Source organism: Paramacrobiotus metropolitanus, unplaced genomic scaffold (genome assembly GCF_019649055.1).
Source record: "Paramacrobiotus metropolitanus isolate TYO unplaced genomic scaffold, Prichtersi_v1.0 Parri_scaffold0000033, whole genome shotgun sequence".
NCBI lineage: Eukaryota > Metazoa > Tardigrada > Eutardigrada > Parachela > Macrobiotidae > Paramacrobiotus > Paramacrobiotus metropolitanus.
In genome coordinates this window covers 1,049,761-1,066,690 of record NW_026570253.1, presented here as the reverse complement: position 1 = coordinate 1,066,690, position 16,930 = coordinate 1,049,761, and the positions used below count along the sequence as shown (strand labels likewise).

At 39.6% G+C, this 16,930-nt stretch overlaps 4 protein-coding genes across 4 annotated transcripts; 1 reads left to right on the top strand and 3 right to left on the bottom strand.

Moving 5' to 3' along the window:
* Positions 1–197: 197 nt before the first annotated feature.
* Positions 198–2,192, top strand: LOC129589138 (bis(5'-nucleosyl)-tetraphosphatase [asymmetrical]-like). Its single transcript, XM_055483687.1, has 3 exons — positions 198–560; positions 761–889; positions 1,535–2,192. The coding sequence occupies exons 1-3, from the start codon at positions 515–517 to the stop codon at positions 1,903–1,905; spliced, it is 546 nt and encodes a 181-aa protein (XP_055339662.1). The 5' UTR covers positions 198–514; the 3' UTR covers positions 1,906–2,192.
* Positions 1,475–6,154, bottom strand: LOC129589137 (P2X purinoceptor 4-like). The gene is made up of 12 exons (XM_055483686.1): positions 5,714–6,154; positions 5,332–5,424; positions 4,753–4,907; positions 4,659–4,678; positions 4,477–4,548; positions 4,012–4,175; positions 3,851–3,931; positions 3,614–3,752; positions 3,228–3,313; positions 3,015–3,059; positions 2,699–2,855; positions 1,475–2,553 (listed from the first exon to the last, which is right to left on the bottom strand). Exons 1-12 carry the CDS (start codon positions 5,782–5,784, stop codon positions 2,422–2,424), a joined length of 1,215 nt encoding a protein of 404 aa, XP_055339661.1. The 5' UTR covers positions 5,785–6,154; the 3' UTR covers positions 1,475–2,421.
* Positions 6,155–6,590: 436 nt separating this feature from the next.
* Positions 6,591–11,256, bottom strand: LOC129589136 (P2X purinoceptor 4-like). The gene is made up of 10 exons (XM_055483685.1): positions 10,497–11,256; positions 10,247–10,339; positions 9,372–9,546; positions 9,194–9,265; positions 8,812–8,981; positions 8,574–8,654; positions 8,227–8,365; positions 7,747–7,877; positions 7,408–7,567; positions 6,591–7,028 (listed from the first exon to the last, which is right to left on the bottom strand). Exons 1-10 carry the CDS (start codon positions 10,550–10,552, stop codon positions 6,837–6,839), a joined length of 1,269 nt encoding a protein of 422 aa, XP_055339660.1. The 5' UTR covers positions 10,553–11,256; the 3' UTR covers positions 6,591–6,836.
* Positions 11,257–12,710: 1,454 nt separating this feature from the next.
* Positions 12,711–16,653, bottom strand: LOC129589150 (P2X purinoceptor 4-like). The gene is made up of 10 exons (XM_055483710.1): positions 16,286–16,653; positions 15,717–15,809; positions 15,036–15,210; positions 14,714–14,785; positions 14,474–14,628; positions 14,282–14,362; positions 14,059–14,197; positions 13,465–13,595; positions 13,235–13,391; positions 12,711–13,006 (listed from the first exon to the last, which is right to left on the bottom strand). Exons 1-10 carry the CDS (start codon positions 16,345–16,347, stop codon positions 12,875–12,877), a joined length of 1,197 nt encoding a protein of 398 aa, XP_055339685.1. The 5' UTR covers positions 16,348–16,653; the 3' UTR covers positions 12,711–12,874.
* Positions 16,654–16,930: the final 277 nt, after the last annotated feature.

Sequence of the window (16,930 nt, the reverse complement as noted above, 5' to 3'; positions counted from 1 at the left end):
ACAGTAATAATTACATACCGGCAAGCGCGAACTCTGCGGAGTCTGACAACACACAGTTGTTCAAAATGTTGCAGAAGGCGTTCCAACTTGCAATTACTGGGAGCGCTCGTTAACTGCAACCGTTTTTTAGTTGACGTAAGCGCATGGATATTTTAAGCTGCATATATTTTTTCGGGTGGGTGCGTAAGGCGAACATGCAGACAACGTAAGCGAAGACGGTATTACCGTGTTTCTTACGAATCTTCTTGCAACAAAATTCAAAGATCCTTTTACATACTATGCTTGCATTGCGCACTTTCGCAATTTCGGATTTATAATCTTATGAATATACTGCTTGCCCGAAAAATTATTGATGTACATTTTCGCCAGTTCTTACCTTTAGGATTAGTTTTCTGATCCAGAAATTTAACCGCAGATGAGAGCTTGACAAAAATTTTATGCATTTTTAGTTCCGTAACCTACATCCTGTATAGGTTTTGGATTATATCGCACGCTCTATATACTTTTGCCAAAAATGAGCCTTTCCCAGAAAATGAATTTGGGTTCGGATAAGCTGGACAGTAAGTGTTTGTTTCTCATGGTCAGTGGTGCAAACATTACGAGCAGCTACTATCTGTACGCTGTACTCGCACGACCATCAATGACATGATAAAACATATTTTAATGCATCTTAGATTTATTATTTCAATAAAAATCTTGGATTTAGAGGCTTATTATATGACAGTACTGCAATAGTCCTACTTCCTTCTTCTCTTATCAGACACCCCGCGAGGTCCAACCGGCACCCGAGCAGCTGGGCTTGTTGTGTTTCGCCGATCGGAAAATGGCGGATTATCATATCTCTTGCTGCAAGAGAATTTCGGAGAAAAACACTGGACGCCACCCAAAGGTTTTTATATTACAGGAATACGTAAATTATAGCCCGTAGAATGCTTGCAAAAGATGATACACCAAACCTCGATAACTGTGTAGTGTGATCTTGCACCACAAAATATTGCCAGTTACCACCACCTTGTATTCTGCCATTGTACAGGCTACCTAAAAGATATTTCAAAGTACGGTAAATATAACTTTAGTAGACAAATTTCAATATTGAAACGTGTCTCGACTGAATGCAAAAGTAAAACTACGAGGTATATGTTTCAGTCCTTGTACGCCTTGTCATGTAAAGTAAGACCTACTGTAAACTGGATGTCAGTAATTGCGACCACTGTGCTCAAAACAATCGCATTTTAATTTTTGTGTTCTTAATTTACGAGTACGATTGTACGGGTATACAGTATCTATGCTTGAAACTCGCATCACCAGCACGATCAGATGCACTTCTTATATGCAGAGTCCCAGACGTACTTGTGAATTTTTTGTCAACTCTATAGTAGTCAGCTTTTTTACTGGAAAAATTATGTAGTTAACACTTTAAATTTTGGTGGAAAGCAAACACGCAGATGTTACAAAAGATTCCCTTTATCCGGAATATGGGTCGCCGTTAGCAGCTCTGTATTCCATAGAAGTACGGCATTTTATGTTTGAACAGGCTACATCGAAACGGAAAACGATCGAGAAGCAGCTCTTCAAGAGACACTGAAGGAAACCGGGCTGGAGAGCCGCGATTTGAAGGTGTTCGACGACTTCTCCTTCAAGATGCAGTACTCAGTGCGGAAGGAGATCAAGAAAATCTGGTACGGCTTGGCGGAGTTCATAACGGGAGAGAAAGCCAAGGATAACGATAAGAGTAAAGGCAATGCCAAGAATATTAAGGTCACCGGCGATGCACATAACGCGGCGTGGTGGTTGCCATTGAGCGATGCGGTAAAGGTCAGCGGCTATGTGGAAGCGGATGCACTGCTGAAGAAGGCCGAAAAGTACATTCAGGATAAGACAAAGCCGGTGGACCAAACAGCTTAATGTAATGGATGTCATCATGCCAGTGGCTTGCGAAAGATTTTTGCCGATTTGTTTGTTATTAATATGGTTTTTTAATTGTTTTAACTGATCCGTGTCGCTTCTGATGTCAAATTGGTTTTGCAAATTACAGAACGTACAAGATAAGTAGCATCTATTTTTAAATAGAGCCTTAATCAAAAATTTACTGCATATTTATGTACAAAAGGAACAAAAAAGGTTTCCAGTTTGCTCAAAGCGGCCCTGTAGAACAAAAAAATAAATCAGCTGAAAACATTTTATATATATTTATGGAATAATTTCTGGGCGTTTGCTCTGAAAAATAATACTGCCTTAAAATTTAATTTATTGTTCGTGATTTTTATAAGCGGTTTATCGGGAATTAACCACTACCCTAGGAAATTGCATCTTAGAATAGTTTGCTCGGTACAAACAAGAAAAATGTACACTCGCTTTATAATCCATTCTATTAATACAAACACCGCTCGTCCGTATTTCCCCAGTCAAACAATAACGACGTCAGCGTGGCAGTCGGCTGTCACGGCGCAGAATGGGAGTTGTCCCGACGTCGACAACCGCCAGACGCTCTCGTTCCCTCCTGACTTCCGGTCTAGCACAGTTGAAGAGGATGTAATCACATAATAGAGTGGCCTGCAAATTCAATTATACTGTGGACAAATTTCTGTGACTACTGTTTAATAGATAAATGGCATAAATAATGGTCAACGTTATGACGCTGCGATGTTAATGTGTGGAGAGTTGTGCGATGTGTGTACATGTGTTACACGCTTGTTACCATGCCGAGAAGACCCAGTCCCGATCCCAGATTCATGGTGAACTTTACAATACTGAAACGCCCGGCGACAGCGTATACGTTAAAAACGATCCGAATCCCGGTGGCCTTTAACAAATAACGTGCTTGTTCATCGTTGTCCAGCCAGTATCCCGATATTCTGCAAATTTCATTGTTATTTCTTATGTTATGGCTAATACTGCTGAATTTAGCGCCCTCTAAAAGGGCAAAATTTTCGGAACAATCAAAGTTTCTGACTCGCTGTATAGTAGAAAAATTGCATTAAGCAATTATTAATCAGATCTGACAGTTGACTCACCGGAAAGACCATCCAGGAGAGTTGGTTTCTTTGGGATCATCTAGCCTAACACAGAAAGATTTTATTCAGCTACCACTGCTTGCCTTAGTGCTAAGATTTATGTCGTAAGTTTTTGGAAATGCTAAAATGCACCGCACAGCAGACAATGTTCGGGAGAAAAGCAGACAGTGTTTACGCGGAGTATTATTACAAAGTGTATTGCACTCTACATACCGACGAAACGAGTATGTTGGCATGCAGTGGCGAATGTGAAAATCCAAATTGCAATCCCAGTGAATTGCAAAACTCACAACAGCTCCCTAAAAATATGATAAAAGTTATTATAACATTTTGCGCTAGCAGGGTCATCCGGATCGGATTCTGGAAACCCCGCAAAAGACATTGTTCCAGGTGATCGAACAACTGTGATTCTAAAGCAATTAATATGCTAATATTTGCTAGATAATGTCAAAGATTCCGTGATGAGTCAGTACACTAAACAGACCAAACCGATTTGTGTGGGATTATTAATGTACACATCGTATATTCGTGACAAATCACATTAGCTAGCTGTTGCATCGTCACACGATGCGCATCCTCGTTGGCGAAAGGGCGCTCACATGCGTTGCCATGCTGAGAAAATCCCCGCCAGCCAGACGTGCAATGTCCTTCAATACGAAGATGGGACACAATGGATCGGAAACCGGATCGTACGTGCAATGCTTAACGTAACGCTCCGGCAGTTCGCCCAAATTCCGCCTGACAACCACGCCAACACAGACATACGGTCACTGATCACATTAATTCTGCCGCGCGGTTAACGACGTCATCAATTGTGTGTCTAATGTGCTGCCTACCTGCGAATTCGCATCCGCGGGAACATTACGAAATTCTTCACGAGTATCGTTAAGTTCTCCCCACCCGAGAGGACTATTGATCTGCAATCGGCACATAACATTTTGTGCTGACTGATGTAATTAAGTGTCATGCTAGCGGGGTTCATCCAGGCAACCACTACCGTCGTTTATCGTCCTCTAACGGGCACCACGCGTGCACTTCACAAGTGCCGGTGGAGGCCACGCAGCTGCCTGAGTGGAAGCCGTGACCGAAGTGGACTGTGGTCCCGATTTTGCAGTCATCGTCTTTGTAGCACTTTGTTTCGTTGACGTTAATTTGAAATTCCTATCGAGCGCACAGGGAATGATCAGATGATAAGAATCCTGCTTTCAAACTCATGAGTTTAAAATCACTTATTTTATATTTATTTGTATAATTTATTTCCGGTAACAAAAATCCTGGGCAACATGAAAGAAAGGCAGGTCTTGCAATGTGCAACGTTTTGACAGTTAAAGGAATGAAATGAATATACGGAAGTCAATGTACGTCAGCATGACACTGCAGCCTTTTTCGAATATTTGTGAAAACGAAAGCTGATTGACAATTTTGCAGATTATGTTTGTATAACTAATTTGGAGCGAAATACCTCTGGACACTTGCCTTGAACCTGTTTGGGCGTCATGGACACTTTAGTCATGATGAACAACGCGTTGTTTTCCTGTAAAATGCATAGTAACAACGCAAACGTAAACTGCAAAGAATATTTAAACGCAGACTCTTATACGTCATTAAAGACCGAATTATACCAACTATACCATGCCGGCTTACCAATGGTGGGATGACAACATCTAATGTAAAAAAACTCTAAAATTATTGATATCAACGGTAACAAGTAGGGTAAGCTAGAGTTGTTGCCATATACCGGTTGCGTCCCATGTCACACCACCTTCGACATTAAACATGTCAGCAGCGGCAGCGTCTTTGTTGATATGCGCTTGATTTCCCTTGACCTTAGCCACCACGCTGCTTTCACCCGTATCGAATTCTTGGTAACCTTTGTCGGCCACAAAGACAATCCTTCAAAATTACAATTTTTACACAACTTTGGTCATACAGGAAAGCTTTTCGGAAAAAAGCGTTGTATGCAAACTCGTTCGACGTTTATTGTGACCAAATGTCGGCGATTTTGTTTCGGTATTTATCTCTACGAGTATATATACCTACTACATCTCGATAAACTATGGCGGTGCGGGTCTGGGCACCCTACAGAGCGCTGTGTACGTACTGAAGCTGCATAATTAATTAAAAAGACGGCATAGCCTATATTCTGATACCGTGTATACAGGTATAAAAATCGGGAAGTCATGATGGAATTGGCTGTCAGCTGAATTTTAATATGCCGAAGCTAGCACCGTAAAACTTGTAAATCATAATCCGAATAAGGATTTTGGAAGAGCAAGTCGCAGAGGAAATGATTTCGTGGCAAGTATTTTAAACTTACCCCACAATATATGACAGAACAATCAACTGCACCAAACGATTGCATAATCCAATGGCAGGTGATTTGAATTCCACTCCGCGTGATGTCTCATATCTCCAAACACAGAAAATTTGTTTGTGAATGGAAGTCCGTGCGCATTGTTTAAAAATGAAATAGGGCTAACTATGCTTTAGAAAACATTATTGCTGACAATTACAAAATTATAAAAGCGGAACAATAAAACAAAGCGGCATCAAAAACAAAAACGATTTAAATCAATATAAAATGGTCTGGTTATAACAAATCGGTACAAATTTTGTAAACCGCAGTGCTTAGTGCGCACTAGCATAAAATGGTTAATAGAATGAACGGATATAACAAAAGCCCCAGATACAAATCGTACTTGGTGAATTTGTTGAGCAATCCGCGCAGGAAAACGCTCCAGTGATTATGATCAGCATAAGTGGCCGCCATTGCCTAATTCACACACGGGACATGACTCTGTCCGAGCAGCGACAGGCGACACGTAAAGTTAATTTTGTTCCTGGGTGATGATCGGCGAGATGGTGGTTCGCGCGACTGGACAGTCAGACCGGAAGTCGGCACATGTGTTGGCGTTGAAGTCTGTCGTCGCCCCGGTATATAACGCATTAAAGCGAACACAGTGCCGGCAGCCATGTGCAATGATTGCAGCGTTATTCCCACCCCTCCCCGCGATGGCTGCCATATAAAGTGCCGATTGCCCATTTGGTCCATTATCGATTACTACTTAAACCGGTGCTGTTTTTCCTCACATATGGGGCTTTGCATTAGGCATTTTATTGAAAACTATCATGGATGCATATATGGCATATGTACTTGTAATCGTATCAACAGGGTAAAACGAACGGAAGTGTAATTTAAATGCGTGATCATCAGGTTCGCGTGTATATAAAATGTTAGAAACTGTCTAACTGACCATATTTATAAACTGCGCAATTAATTTTTTAATATGCAAGTAAAATACGGTTTATATAAAAAAAATATATTCATAGTAGGTGCAGATGAACCGCTCGGTTATGCTATTTTGTGCAACGTCCTGCATTAGTTCTGTAAAGAGGTATAGTGCAAATTTTTACACTTGTGCCGCGTAATACCTTAAAAACTGAATACAACAGATTGCTTTGCTCATGTAGAATATTGCATACACGCTCAATACCTTATGCCAAATTTGCCAAAACTAGTTTAAGATGTTTTTTGACGGTGGTAGAACGTTTACGAAGGCGTTCATGTTGCCTGCTAATACTGTATTTATTAATTTTTACACTGTCTTTTTTGTGAAATATTTTTAAGAACTGGTCTAGACAGGAAGCAGCATATCATAAACAAGTAGAAATATAAGAGTCATAACAAACTGACATGAGGTTACCATTTTCACTATTTTATGTGCGCTCTTTCTGTTTAACAAACAACTTCTATTTTTGTGTGAGAAGACGGCAGCTCGGGAGAGTCATAAATATTTTTAAATATTTTCAGGGTTGATTATATTATAGGAATACGGGGTTTCCGTTGTGGTGGTCACCGTTGTCATAGCGGTAATGATAATTTCCATTTTTGTGATTGTTACTGGCGTTTTCGTTCTTGATTTCTTCGGCATCCACGGACGCATAAGCACCCCGAATCTCTCGCTCCCGTGGTCTCCCACAATAAAACAGCATATAGTCACAAATCATTGACGCCTGTGAAAACGTTAAGTTCACAGATTATGATTCTACGAACGACTTACACCAGTTGCACTCCAGGTCACATAATCTATTACTTGCAGTCTAACCCTAATTATTTCAGAGCTTTTTCTAATAATCTGGTTAATAATTAAAGAAGAAACACATTTCAATAAGAAGTTCATTTTTTGGCATCGTTTTGAAAGCTGGCGCGGGAAAAATGTAGAAACTTCTAGCTAGGTATTCATTAAGTATCTAACTCAATATCTGGGAGAACTTGAAGCAATATCCCTACAAAACATACACCCTTTAACATAAACCGCACCTGCAATCTGCCTCGGCTAAAAAATTGGATGACTCCAAACAATGCATTACTCGTATTATGTTTAATTAATACCATGAAAAGAAGACCCAGTCCTGCTCCCAGATTCATGGTTGTCTTCACTATGCTAAATTTCCTGGCTTTAGCGTAGACAGTAAAAACGATCCGGATGCCAGTGGCTTTGATGAGGAAGCGAGATGGCTCGTTATCCTTGTCCAGCCAATATCCCGAGTACCTGCGAATCAAAAATTGAAACTTCGACCCGGCACAGATTAACAACTGAAATACCCTGATCATTGATGCAAGGATGTGTGCACAATACATAAGCTAAAGTACAATAATACTCGTAATTTATCACATTGCACTACAACCTGCACTGATATCAAGTGCCCTTTCGAAAATTTATTTCCTTACCAGAAATCCCACCCAGGAGCAACCGCTTCCCGGCCGTTGTCCAGTCGGCGAAATGAATATTGAGGCACGCAGTTCTGGATGTGCCGGTCCAGGTTGCAGTCCCAGGTAATCGCAAAGTTCAGTATAGCACCCTGTACAATATCGCAAGCTTAAGGCGAAAACTTTTGATGTGCACCATATATCTTAACATGTAAAATTAAGCGCTGTTAAGGCACCAGCCAGATATTTAATAGACACTATACAGCAATATCTATAGAAGATCAAAGTGTTAGCAAGGTGCAATTGCAGACGTATATCATGTCTTTTCATGAGCCGAAAGTTCAAGTTAAAATCATAATTAAACGGTTTTTTCGAATAACTATATGCAAATGAACCGATCTTAATAATTGCTTTGACATTAAAGGGCATATGTAGACAAAAACGGGTACTGCAAGTGCATATTAGCCTATTGTTTAGATCGTCAAAAATTTCTCCACGTACATGAAGAGCCATTTCGGTAAAGTTTTCTTTGGCTAATTCAACGATATCGCCTAGAACAAATATGGGACAAAGCGGATCCTTCTTTGGTTTATATTTGCAGTCCTTGAGGTGAGTGGCACTGAGGTCACCAATATTCCTCCTGGATATTACAATAAAATAGAATAGAGGACGGGCTTCGTGTGATTTACGATAAAAAACAATAACTCGTACTAAATATAGGAAAACCTTCCTAAATAGGAAAGCTTTCGTGTGGTTTACGATAATGAATTCAGAGAGCATTTTCTTAATTTCATCGTCTAGCTGCGTACTTTTCTGGCCTATGTATTTATGATTGCTTCATAGCTTACCGGCGAATTCCCCATTTTGGAAACAGAACAAAATTTTTTACAAGAATGGTCAAATTTTGTCCGCCATCCAACCAGACAAATCTGTATCAAGAAAAGATCATAAGTAATAAACATACTGCACGTCGCACGATAATTGATTCTAGCGAGTATTACTGTAACAAAACCGCAAACGCACAGTATGTACGAGTACATTGCAACGGGAATACAACGCACTATTAACTAAAGCAAAGTCACCTACGCTTCATTTGTATCTTTTTCTATTGGGCACCACGCAAAAACTTCGCAGGTTCCGGTGGAATATACACATTTCCCGGTATGAAATCCATGCCCGAGATGCACTGGTTTGCCCAGCAGACAATCGGTATGATCGACACAGCGGGCCTCCTTTTGTGTTGATGGATCATTACGCTGCAACAAACTTATTTTTTATAAACATTTTTAGTAATTATGAAACTGCGGCCTGAGATAAATTTTTGAGAGATAAATTTCTGAGCTTTTTGAGAGATAATCTGAGATAAATTTTTGCGAAGCCGTCAGTGAAATGATTACTGTGCGCTTCAAGGCGATACATGCATGATTTATAGAGCTGGGATGCAGTACAGAGCATATGCTTAACTTACCTCGGCGCACTTGCCTTGATTCTGTTTTTCTGTGATGGTAAATCTAGTCATAATAAAGAGCGCATTATTTTCCTATAAAATAAAAATAAATCCAGTAAATATAGGATGCGTACGTTTGCACGTATAGCTACTGAAAAATGCAGTTTAGATCGATACGAATCACAGCGCTGCAGCTTACTAATGGCGGATAAACGTAATCGGCGGCATCCCACGTTATGCCCTCTGTGGGAGAAAACATGTTCTGGCCAGTGTGACCGCGGCGGATGTTCTTCTGGTTTCCTTTGACCTTGGTAACCACGCTACTCTCGCCATTGTCAATCTCCTGGTATCCTTTGTCGGCCAGCAGCACATACCTTTAGATACGGTCGAAAAAAGGACAACATTCAATGGTCAATCTTTTAATTACATACCAGATGACATCATGTGCTAGCTGCAGCCATAAGTATGATCATATCTTTGCTGTAATCAATATGAAAGATATTCGCCACCGCTAAGTAAAAAATATACAAAGTATTATGACGCCTAGCTGAACTATATAATGTACAGTGCTATTATTACTGCTACAGTATATAATTCCACGAAATGTAATACATCTGAGTGCAGCAATGCAATATATCTAAGTGCTGTAAGCAATATATCTACATAAGTACCGTACTATTTGCAGCTATCCGATTATTATTTTGCACAAATATGAAATGGTTTTGTTACACAAAATGGTCGTAACCTTAACAAAAGCATTACCCAGTTTAGAGAGGGATAACATAATTACATAACACATATAGTTTTATTATTGAGAATGTCGGTGTGTACTTAGCATGGTTCATAATAATGTCATTGCAAATTACACTGCTATTGTCAAGCTGCTAATATAATGCACTGACGGTCTATATACCTTGTAAAACGAACAAACTGCTATTTACAAAAGAGACCTTTCCTATTTTTTCCATTGTTCGGTCTTGTACTGTAAGTACTAAGTTAGTTTCAGTGCACCGCGGGTTTAAAAACGCGTAAGTAATTTAACATGATATTATAATAGTTTCTGAGAGCACTTACCCGAATACATATACCAAGATGATGCATTGGATGATCCTGTTGCAGATGGCTATAAAAGGTTCGTTAAAGCGAGCTGTTCTTCCGGTCTCATATCTATAAGTTACCCAGAATTACTGGCGGTCTACTGTATGGTAATGAATTTGGCATGTGCGATAATATTTCAGTCCTTCATAATGCATATGCTCTGTATATAATATTCGATATGTAATTAAATCATATGTAAACGATAACTGCAACTCGCAAGGCTTACTTGGTAAAGGTATCGAGACAATTCCTCCAAAACACTGACCCGGGACGAGACGCCATTTATAATCGACCAATTACGGATGATGCACCGATAACAATGGTGATAATATTCCACTCGGGCCAATTTATATGCATACTCTAACCTGCTGCATTGGCATACAACGGCAGATCATCGCTTGTACTCAAAGAAGCGTATCTGACCCCTGAGCATTCAGCCTTTAGGAAATTGTTGTGGCATCTGCATGAAAAAATCAATTGCAGTATTAACAACCGAGATGATAAATCCTGAGCACGATGCTGCCCGCTTAATTAACCGCTTAGCAAGTTTTCGGATCCAAAAGTATGCCCTCATTGGCTTATGCAACAGCACGCAATATCGTCAGTTTTTTTAAGCCCGCTCATAAAGAGCCATCGAGGAAAAACTCAGAAACTATCGCGTGGGACGAGCTAGTGTAACAGCTCCATCCACGGCGTTTTGTCTGCCAATCTGTCTGTCAATCAGTGCGCGTGCCCGGGCAGGCGCTGCAGTGTGGAGGTTTCTCCACTTCCGCCGCGGCGGATGGCAAATGTTAATCCTTCAATTAGCTCGTTTCCTTCCAACTCTCCTCATATCGTCTTTTATTCAGATGGGCTTCTGTTTTCTAGAAAAATCTGCTAATGCAGAATTTATATAACTTCATGCAATGTACCAATTATTACTGTTGTACGAGTTTACTTTTCCTAGTGCTACATAATTATGTTAAAATAATAGGGTTGAAAGTTGGTTGGAGTCAATAAATCTTTCACCTGCAATGAAAATAATCGTGGCGAAATTTAAAAAAAAATTTTCTTTTAAGCACTGGTTTATTATTTTAAGCACAGTTAGTAGTCTTGCAACTGCAGCAGTTATTTTTGTACTACACTGTATATCGTTGTAGTTGTATACTCGTAAAACTGGATGGATAAGTCGGTGTTGTAGTTTGATTTTTCCCTTCTGTATAATACGTTTAAGTTCTGTATATGTACAAAGTAGTAAGTCCGTACAAATGCATACGTAGCCCCAGCTCCTCTCGGTGGGTAGCCGGGTAATTGTGTACATTGAAATGGCCGAATAAGTTTAATGCTCTGCAATTTGCTCTGTAATTACATTTTCTATTGTAATGAGTTAACTTTATCTGAATAAAAAGTGCAGTTTTTACGCAGTGCAGACAGCCAATTGTGGACGCCTGCGGAATAACAGAGTACTAAACTTCCGTAAACAGTCGGCTTTCCCAGTTAATGCTTGCTATTTTCTGTGGTTCCGGTGGTGGCGCATGACAAAGCGGGATGTCCAGTTCGTCAATGCAGAGTTGAGATGAATCTACATTATTGAATATTTTGTGCACATTATCGAGAATCATAATTCTGTGGGATTTCTAAATTTTATAGATGTACGAGGTATCTGTATGGGACATCACGGAGCCTGTACTACAAGTTGGTGTTAATTTTGCAAGTTAGACGTAAGAGACTACTAGTATCCATACCATTTTACGATACTGGGAACCGCTGATAATAAAAGCCAGATGCTAAAAACTCGTCTATTGCTAATCACTAGTTTTGAGTTCTGTGCTTGAACATGCACGATGCTTGTAAATATCAATTATTCACATGTCGCTCTTGAGTCTTGATAACACTTAATCTAAGTGTCTGAGCGGTCGACTTGAACTCACAGAATGGAATGGCAAGCACTCGGAATCATAGAATTTTACCTGGGCTTGCAACACTGTACAGAACAGTCTTTTTTTGTAATTACATATGCCAAATTTACGAATTTTTTAACATTCGTGAAAGAACACTCACATGAAATGTTTGCCTATAGGCATAAATAAGCGTAGACTTGTCTTACTACTTTGTTTTCTCATGCTGCATGCATTTTACAAATACCTATAGCTATTTTTAATTACAGAACCGGCAAGAAAGTTACTAGTTTTACACTGTTTTTTTTAATAAAAAACTTTAAATATTTACGAACTTTATTTTTTAACGCTAATTCTAATAACGTTAAAAAGTAAGGTTCGCAATTCAGGTTGTAAATTCATTTGGGTGCGTATCCTCTTATTTGATCAATAGAACTACTAACTAAATAGTAACCCATCATCCTTAAAAACTGTAATTTGTAACACAGCTTTTTATGAGTTCGTGACAGTACAAAAACATTGTGGGAGATGTTTAACGCTACGTGATACTGCCGCTATCCATCCTATCGCAGGTTATTTACTGCTCTTTTTAGCTTGCCGCGCATTTTCTGATCCATTTTGGTTTGATTTAAAATCGACCCTTTTAAAATAGATGAAAATCGGATATTAAATTACAATAAAGCTAATAAACAAAGCCAGTTTATACTATATCACAAAATTCCAATTATTAGTAAACTTCTCCGTTCAATTTGGCATCGCGCAATTCGTTCTCCGCGATCAGTGTTGCTGCTTGCGTGCGAAAATCCTTTGTATTTCTCCTGGCGCATTGATAAATTAAAAAATCACAAAGTATTGTTGCCTAAAAACAAAAGTTAGTAATTAATCCACGAGATGCTGGTCCGGAAGTAAATACATGCAAATCATATAATCGGGTATGTTATTGTACATATGCAGTTATGCACGCATAGAAGTATTGTATACCATACAAGTTAAGCATTTTACGTCATTTATACAGCATTTGTATGTGTCGCACTGATTGGACATATGTTGAAATTTAAAAGGTCAACGAGAGTAATTAATTATTTACCGTTCCCAGTAAACCGAGTCCGGAGCCCAGATTCATAGTAAAACGAACAAAACTAAATTTGCCGGCCACGGCGTAAACATTGAAGACTATGCGGATGCCGGTATGTTTCAGGAGATAACGAATTTGTCTGCCGTTTTCCTCCCAATATCCCGTCCGTCTACGGCCCAAAAGAGAACAACAATGTGCACTGCAAATAGTGCTTTCAGGAAGTTTACATCCGATTAACTAACCGGTAGTTCCAACCAGGAAAACTGCCGCCTTTCTTTTCATCCAGTCGACGAAAGGAGTACTTTGGCACGCAGTGGCGGATATGATAGTCCAAATTGCAATCCCATCGTATGGCAAAGCTCAGTACGGCACCCTATCACGAAAAAAACACGTTTACTGTGCACGTGCATGTAGTTGTATTTCCGTAATTATTTTATATATGATATTCCTATTAGTGTATTTATGAACCAGCTTTGTATATCATTGTTTACTGGAATCGTCCTTTGCGGTCATATTTCATCATGTCATCATAATTTTACCAGTCATATTCTTGGCAACTTTTTTATAAACCCTATTATACCCTAATAATATCCATCGTTCCTGCTTCACTTTTGGGCAGGCTACGTAATCATGAAGTTTTGTAATTATAAAACGCTCACCCAGTAGTAAGTACAGTTTTATCACTACAATTTTTTAAATGCTAGTATACATATATTTCTTTCAACGTCTTTAGAAATCATCAGTTATTTAAGCGCAGCAATCGACGAATTGGCCTAAGGTAGGCCGCATTGCATTGCATTAAACAGCATTACGGTACGTTTGGTACGGAAGCGTACAATATCTGCCATTTCATTATAATCCTCCCCCGCCTGTTCTATTATATATCCGAGATTGAATGCAGGACAATATGGATCAGTTTTGACGTTGAATGCACAGCTCTTTACGTAGTCATCGTCTAATTCCCCAATGTTTCTCCTACAAAACCGCCATTTTAATCATCCTTACACGGTCGATGGCAACAAGGTTTACATGACTTGTGAACGCTCTCGCGACACTTACCTTCGTATTCGGTATTTAGGGAATAAGATGTAATTCTTCACCAGAACTACCAAATCCCTTCCTCCGGTTAATTCAACTGATCTGCAATAAGATGTTTTATTTATTAACGATGTTAACTATCTGTCAAAACTATACTGCATTGATATCCAAGTAATAACCTTTAATTGATTCATGTATCAGCGAACAGCTTACCGTCGATTTTCATTTTCTAAAGGGCACCATGCATGGACATCGCAGGTGCCGGTAGATCCATTGCATGTACCGGCTAAATGGCCGTGACCCAGATGAATGGAACGTCCAATCCGGCAATCGGCATTCGTCTGGCAGTTTGCGCCCACGTCCTTATCCTGCAGATATCGCCAGATTCGGCACTGTCAGCTTTCTTGATGTTAATTTCCTTTAGATTCCGACATTTATTGTTCGTGCTCCCACCTCTGGACACACGGTCTGTACTTGCTTGGGCGTGGCCGTCAGCTTCGTGGTTATAAACACGGCGTCGTTTTCCTGTATAATCGGTGCGGCTGAAAATACTGGTCAGTTGCCACAAGATGTTCCAGATTTACATATTAAAATTATGCTGTTAATTTGTAACTGAGGTTAATTTTTTGGGAGTGCAGATTGCATGGTTTTGGGAGTGCAGATCGTACATGGTTAATAAAAATTGATAGATTCGTAGTATGACGTTCGCGTCATGTAGTAATAAAAATTCCCATGTACAAAACGTTCCGGTGCCTTAATTTATGAACAATTTTACCAGTGGCGGAACAACAGTGTCACTGGAATCCCATGTTAATGCCAGCGCTTCGAACGTTGACGTATTGTCATGGAAGTCTTTTTTCAGGTTACGCTGCAGTCCAACCACCTTGGCCACAACACTGCTTTCGCCTTGCTCTTGCAGTTGATATCCTTTATCAAACAGGAATACCACTCTGTAGGATACAGACGGGGTTAAGGTCCAATTGGATATTTTATATTTGCACCAATGTACATGTACGAGCATTGGCAGGAGTAGGGCATATTATGTACTACCTGCAGGGGATTTTTGGAGTCGAAGTAATAAAATAAGTGCGAAAATAGAGTACAACCATTCTATTCGCGGCTTTCTTTGCTGCTGGACACTTGCACCCGTATTATTCGGTTTTTTTTAAAACCACTACTTACTAATTAAAAAAATGCAAGACTGTGCAATATTTACTTTTAGCTCTGCGTATTGCCCAACTGGATATACATAATTTCAACAAACGGAAATATTCACAAAATATAACATTGTTTTGACTTCCTTCCGTTTGAGTTTGCTACGTAGTATATATCAGTAAAATTGAAATACGGTGTTATCATTGTTTAAACGTGTAGTAAGGCGGATTTCATAAAATATGCTTACCGTTAGCTGGCGCCCTCGAAGAAAACCATTTTAGCAAAGGACAGGGTCACTTACATAATGATATACGCAATAACGGTCCCCTGGATCAAACGGTTGCAAAGTGCGACTACCGGTGAGTGAAAGCGCACACTTCGCGCTGTTTCGTACCTAAAAAGAAGTAAATACGTCTATTTCATCAGCCGTCACTGCGCACATTTTTCATGCATATGATCACAAGGATCCAAGCACCTGTAAATGTAATTGTTCTTTTACTTTCTCCGCTTTCTACGAGTAAATGTTGTAGGTCTTTATGCGCTGTACATCCTATCTTGAACTATTAAAAGCTCGTATGTTGTTTGTGCGTGAATTGATTACAGCCAAACCAAATTTACAGTAGCACCGTCAGAAACTTCCTGCCAGGAAGTGAAATAACGCGTCAACGTACTCTTCATGATGGGGCTGTCTTTACAAGAAGCGTACATCTTTCGTTAATTTTAACTGCAAAAGCAGGTATGTATAATTTGGCTGTACGTACAATAAAAAAGATTTTCGAAGATTTGATTATTTAGCGCTTAAAATTAGTGCCGGAAAGCGCTTCATTCTCATGAAACAATACTCTTACAATCCCGAAATTATCGACTTACTTAGTAAATGTATCCTGAATACTGCGCAATAGGACGCTCGTACACTTCTCCTGATGTGCCATGACATTTTAGAGAATTACATATGATTGCGGGATATCACAACTGACAGCCAGATCACTGACATTGAATAAATAATATTCGCCTCTGCCATGTACGATCGCTGTAAATTTTAACCGTCTTCAAATGTTGTGCAAAACTACCATTGAGTGATGTGATGTGTAGGCCGAAGATTCTCCAAAACTACTCTATAGTACTACCGTAATGATCAGGAAAATGGGCTACGTATACACTGCGGACGGATAGATAACTGCTGACGCTTACACAACGGCGATGCACTCGTATTCTAAATGGATGCGACAGCATAAGACACAGACATACATTTTCCAGAGAACATATCCAGCACATTGTTAGACTAAAGCCAGTGCGACATTTCCGGTCATAGTCCGGCGCATGAAGTGGCGTTTTATTTAAAATCAATTTTACTCCACAGCGGGCGCAGCTGCAGGCCTACGATATATACTCGTATCAGTCGTATGTATGATGCGGGATTCGATGACGTAGTCAATTTGTGTACTGATTACCGCATCGATTTACTGGTGCACTTATGGTTAGTTAAAATTGTGCCTTGTTTTTGTTAACATTTAT

Coding starts and splice junctions, on each gene's coding strand:
- LOC129589138 (XM_055483687.1), top strand. CDS start 515: ATGAGCCTTTCCCAGAAAATGAATTTGGGTTCGGATAAGCTGGACA. Junction 561..760: donor GGGTTCGGATAAGCTGGACA/GTAAGTGTTTGT, acceptor TTCTCTTATCAG/ACACCCCGCGAGGTCCAACC. Junction 890..1,534: donor ACACTGGACGCCACCCAAAG/GTTTTTATATTA, acceptor ATGTTTGAACAG/GCTACATCGAAACGGAAAAC.
- LOC129589137 (XM_055483686.1), bottom strand. CDS start 5,784: ATGGCGGCCACTTATGCTGATCATAATCACTGGAGCGTTTTCCTGCGC. Junction 5,425..5,713: donor TTGCTCAACAAATTCACCAA/GTACGATTTGTA, acceptor CTGTGTTTGGAG/ATATGAGACATCACGCGGAG. Junction 3,314..3,613: donor TTCTCAGCATGGCAACGCAT/GTGAGCGCCCTT, acceptor TCATATTTTTAG/GGAGCTGTTGTGAGTTTTGC.
- LOC129589136 (XM_055483685.1), bottom strand. CDS start 10,552: ATGGCGTCTCGTCCCGGGTCAGTGTTTTGGAGGAATTGTCTCGATACC. Junction 9,547..10,246: donor ATCTTGGTATATGTATTCGG/GTAAGTGCTCTC, acceptor CCGTATCTAAAG/GTATGTGCTGCTGGCCGACA. Junction 8,982..9,193: donor ATCAAGGCAAGTGCGCCGAG/GTAAGTTAAGCA, acceptor AGTTTGTTGCAG/CGTAATGATCCATCAACACA.
- LOC129589150 (XM_055483710.1), bottom strand. CDS start 16,347: ATGGCACATCAGGAGAAGTGTACGAGCGTCCTATTGCGCAGTATTCAG. Junction 14,629..14,713: donor TACAGACCGTGTGTCCAGAG/GTGGGAGCACGA, acceptor CGATATCTGCAG/GATAAGGACGTGGGCGCAAA. Junction 14,198..14,281: donor CCTAAATACCGAATACGAAG/GTAAGTGTCGCG, acceptor GCGGTTTTGTAG/GAGAAACATTGGGGAATTAG.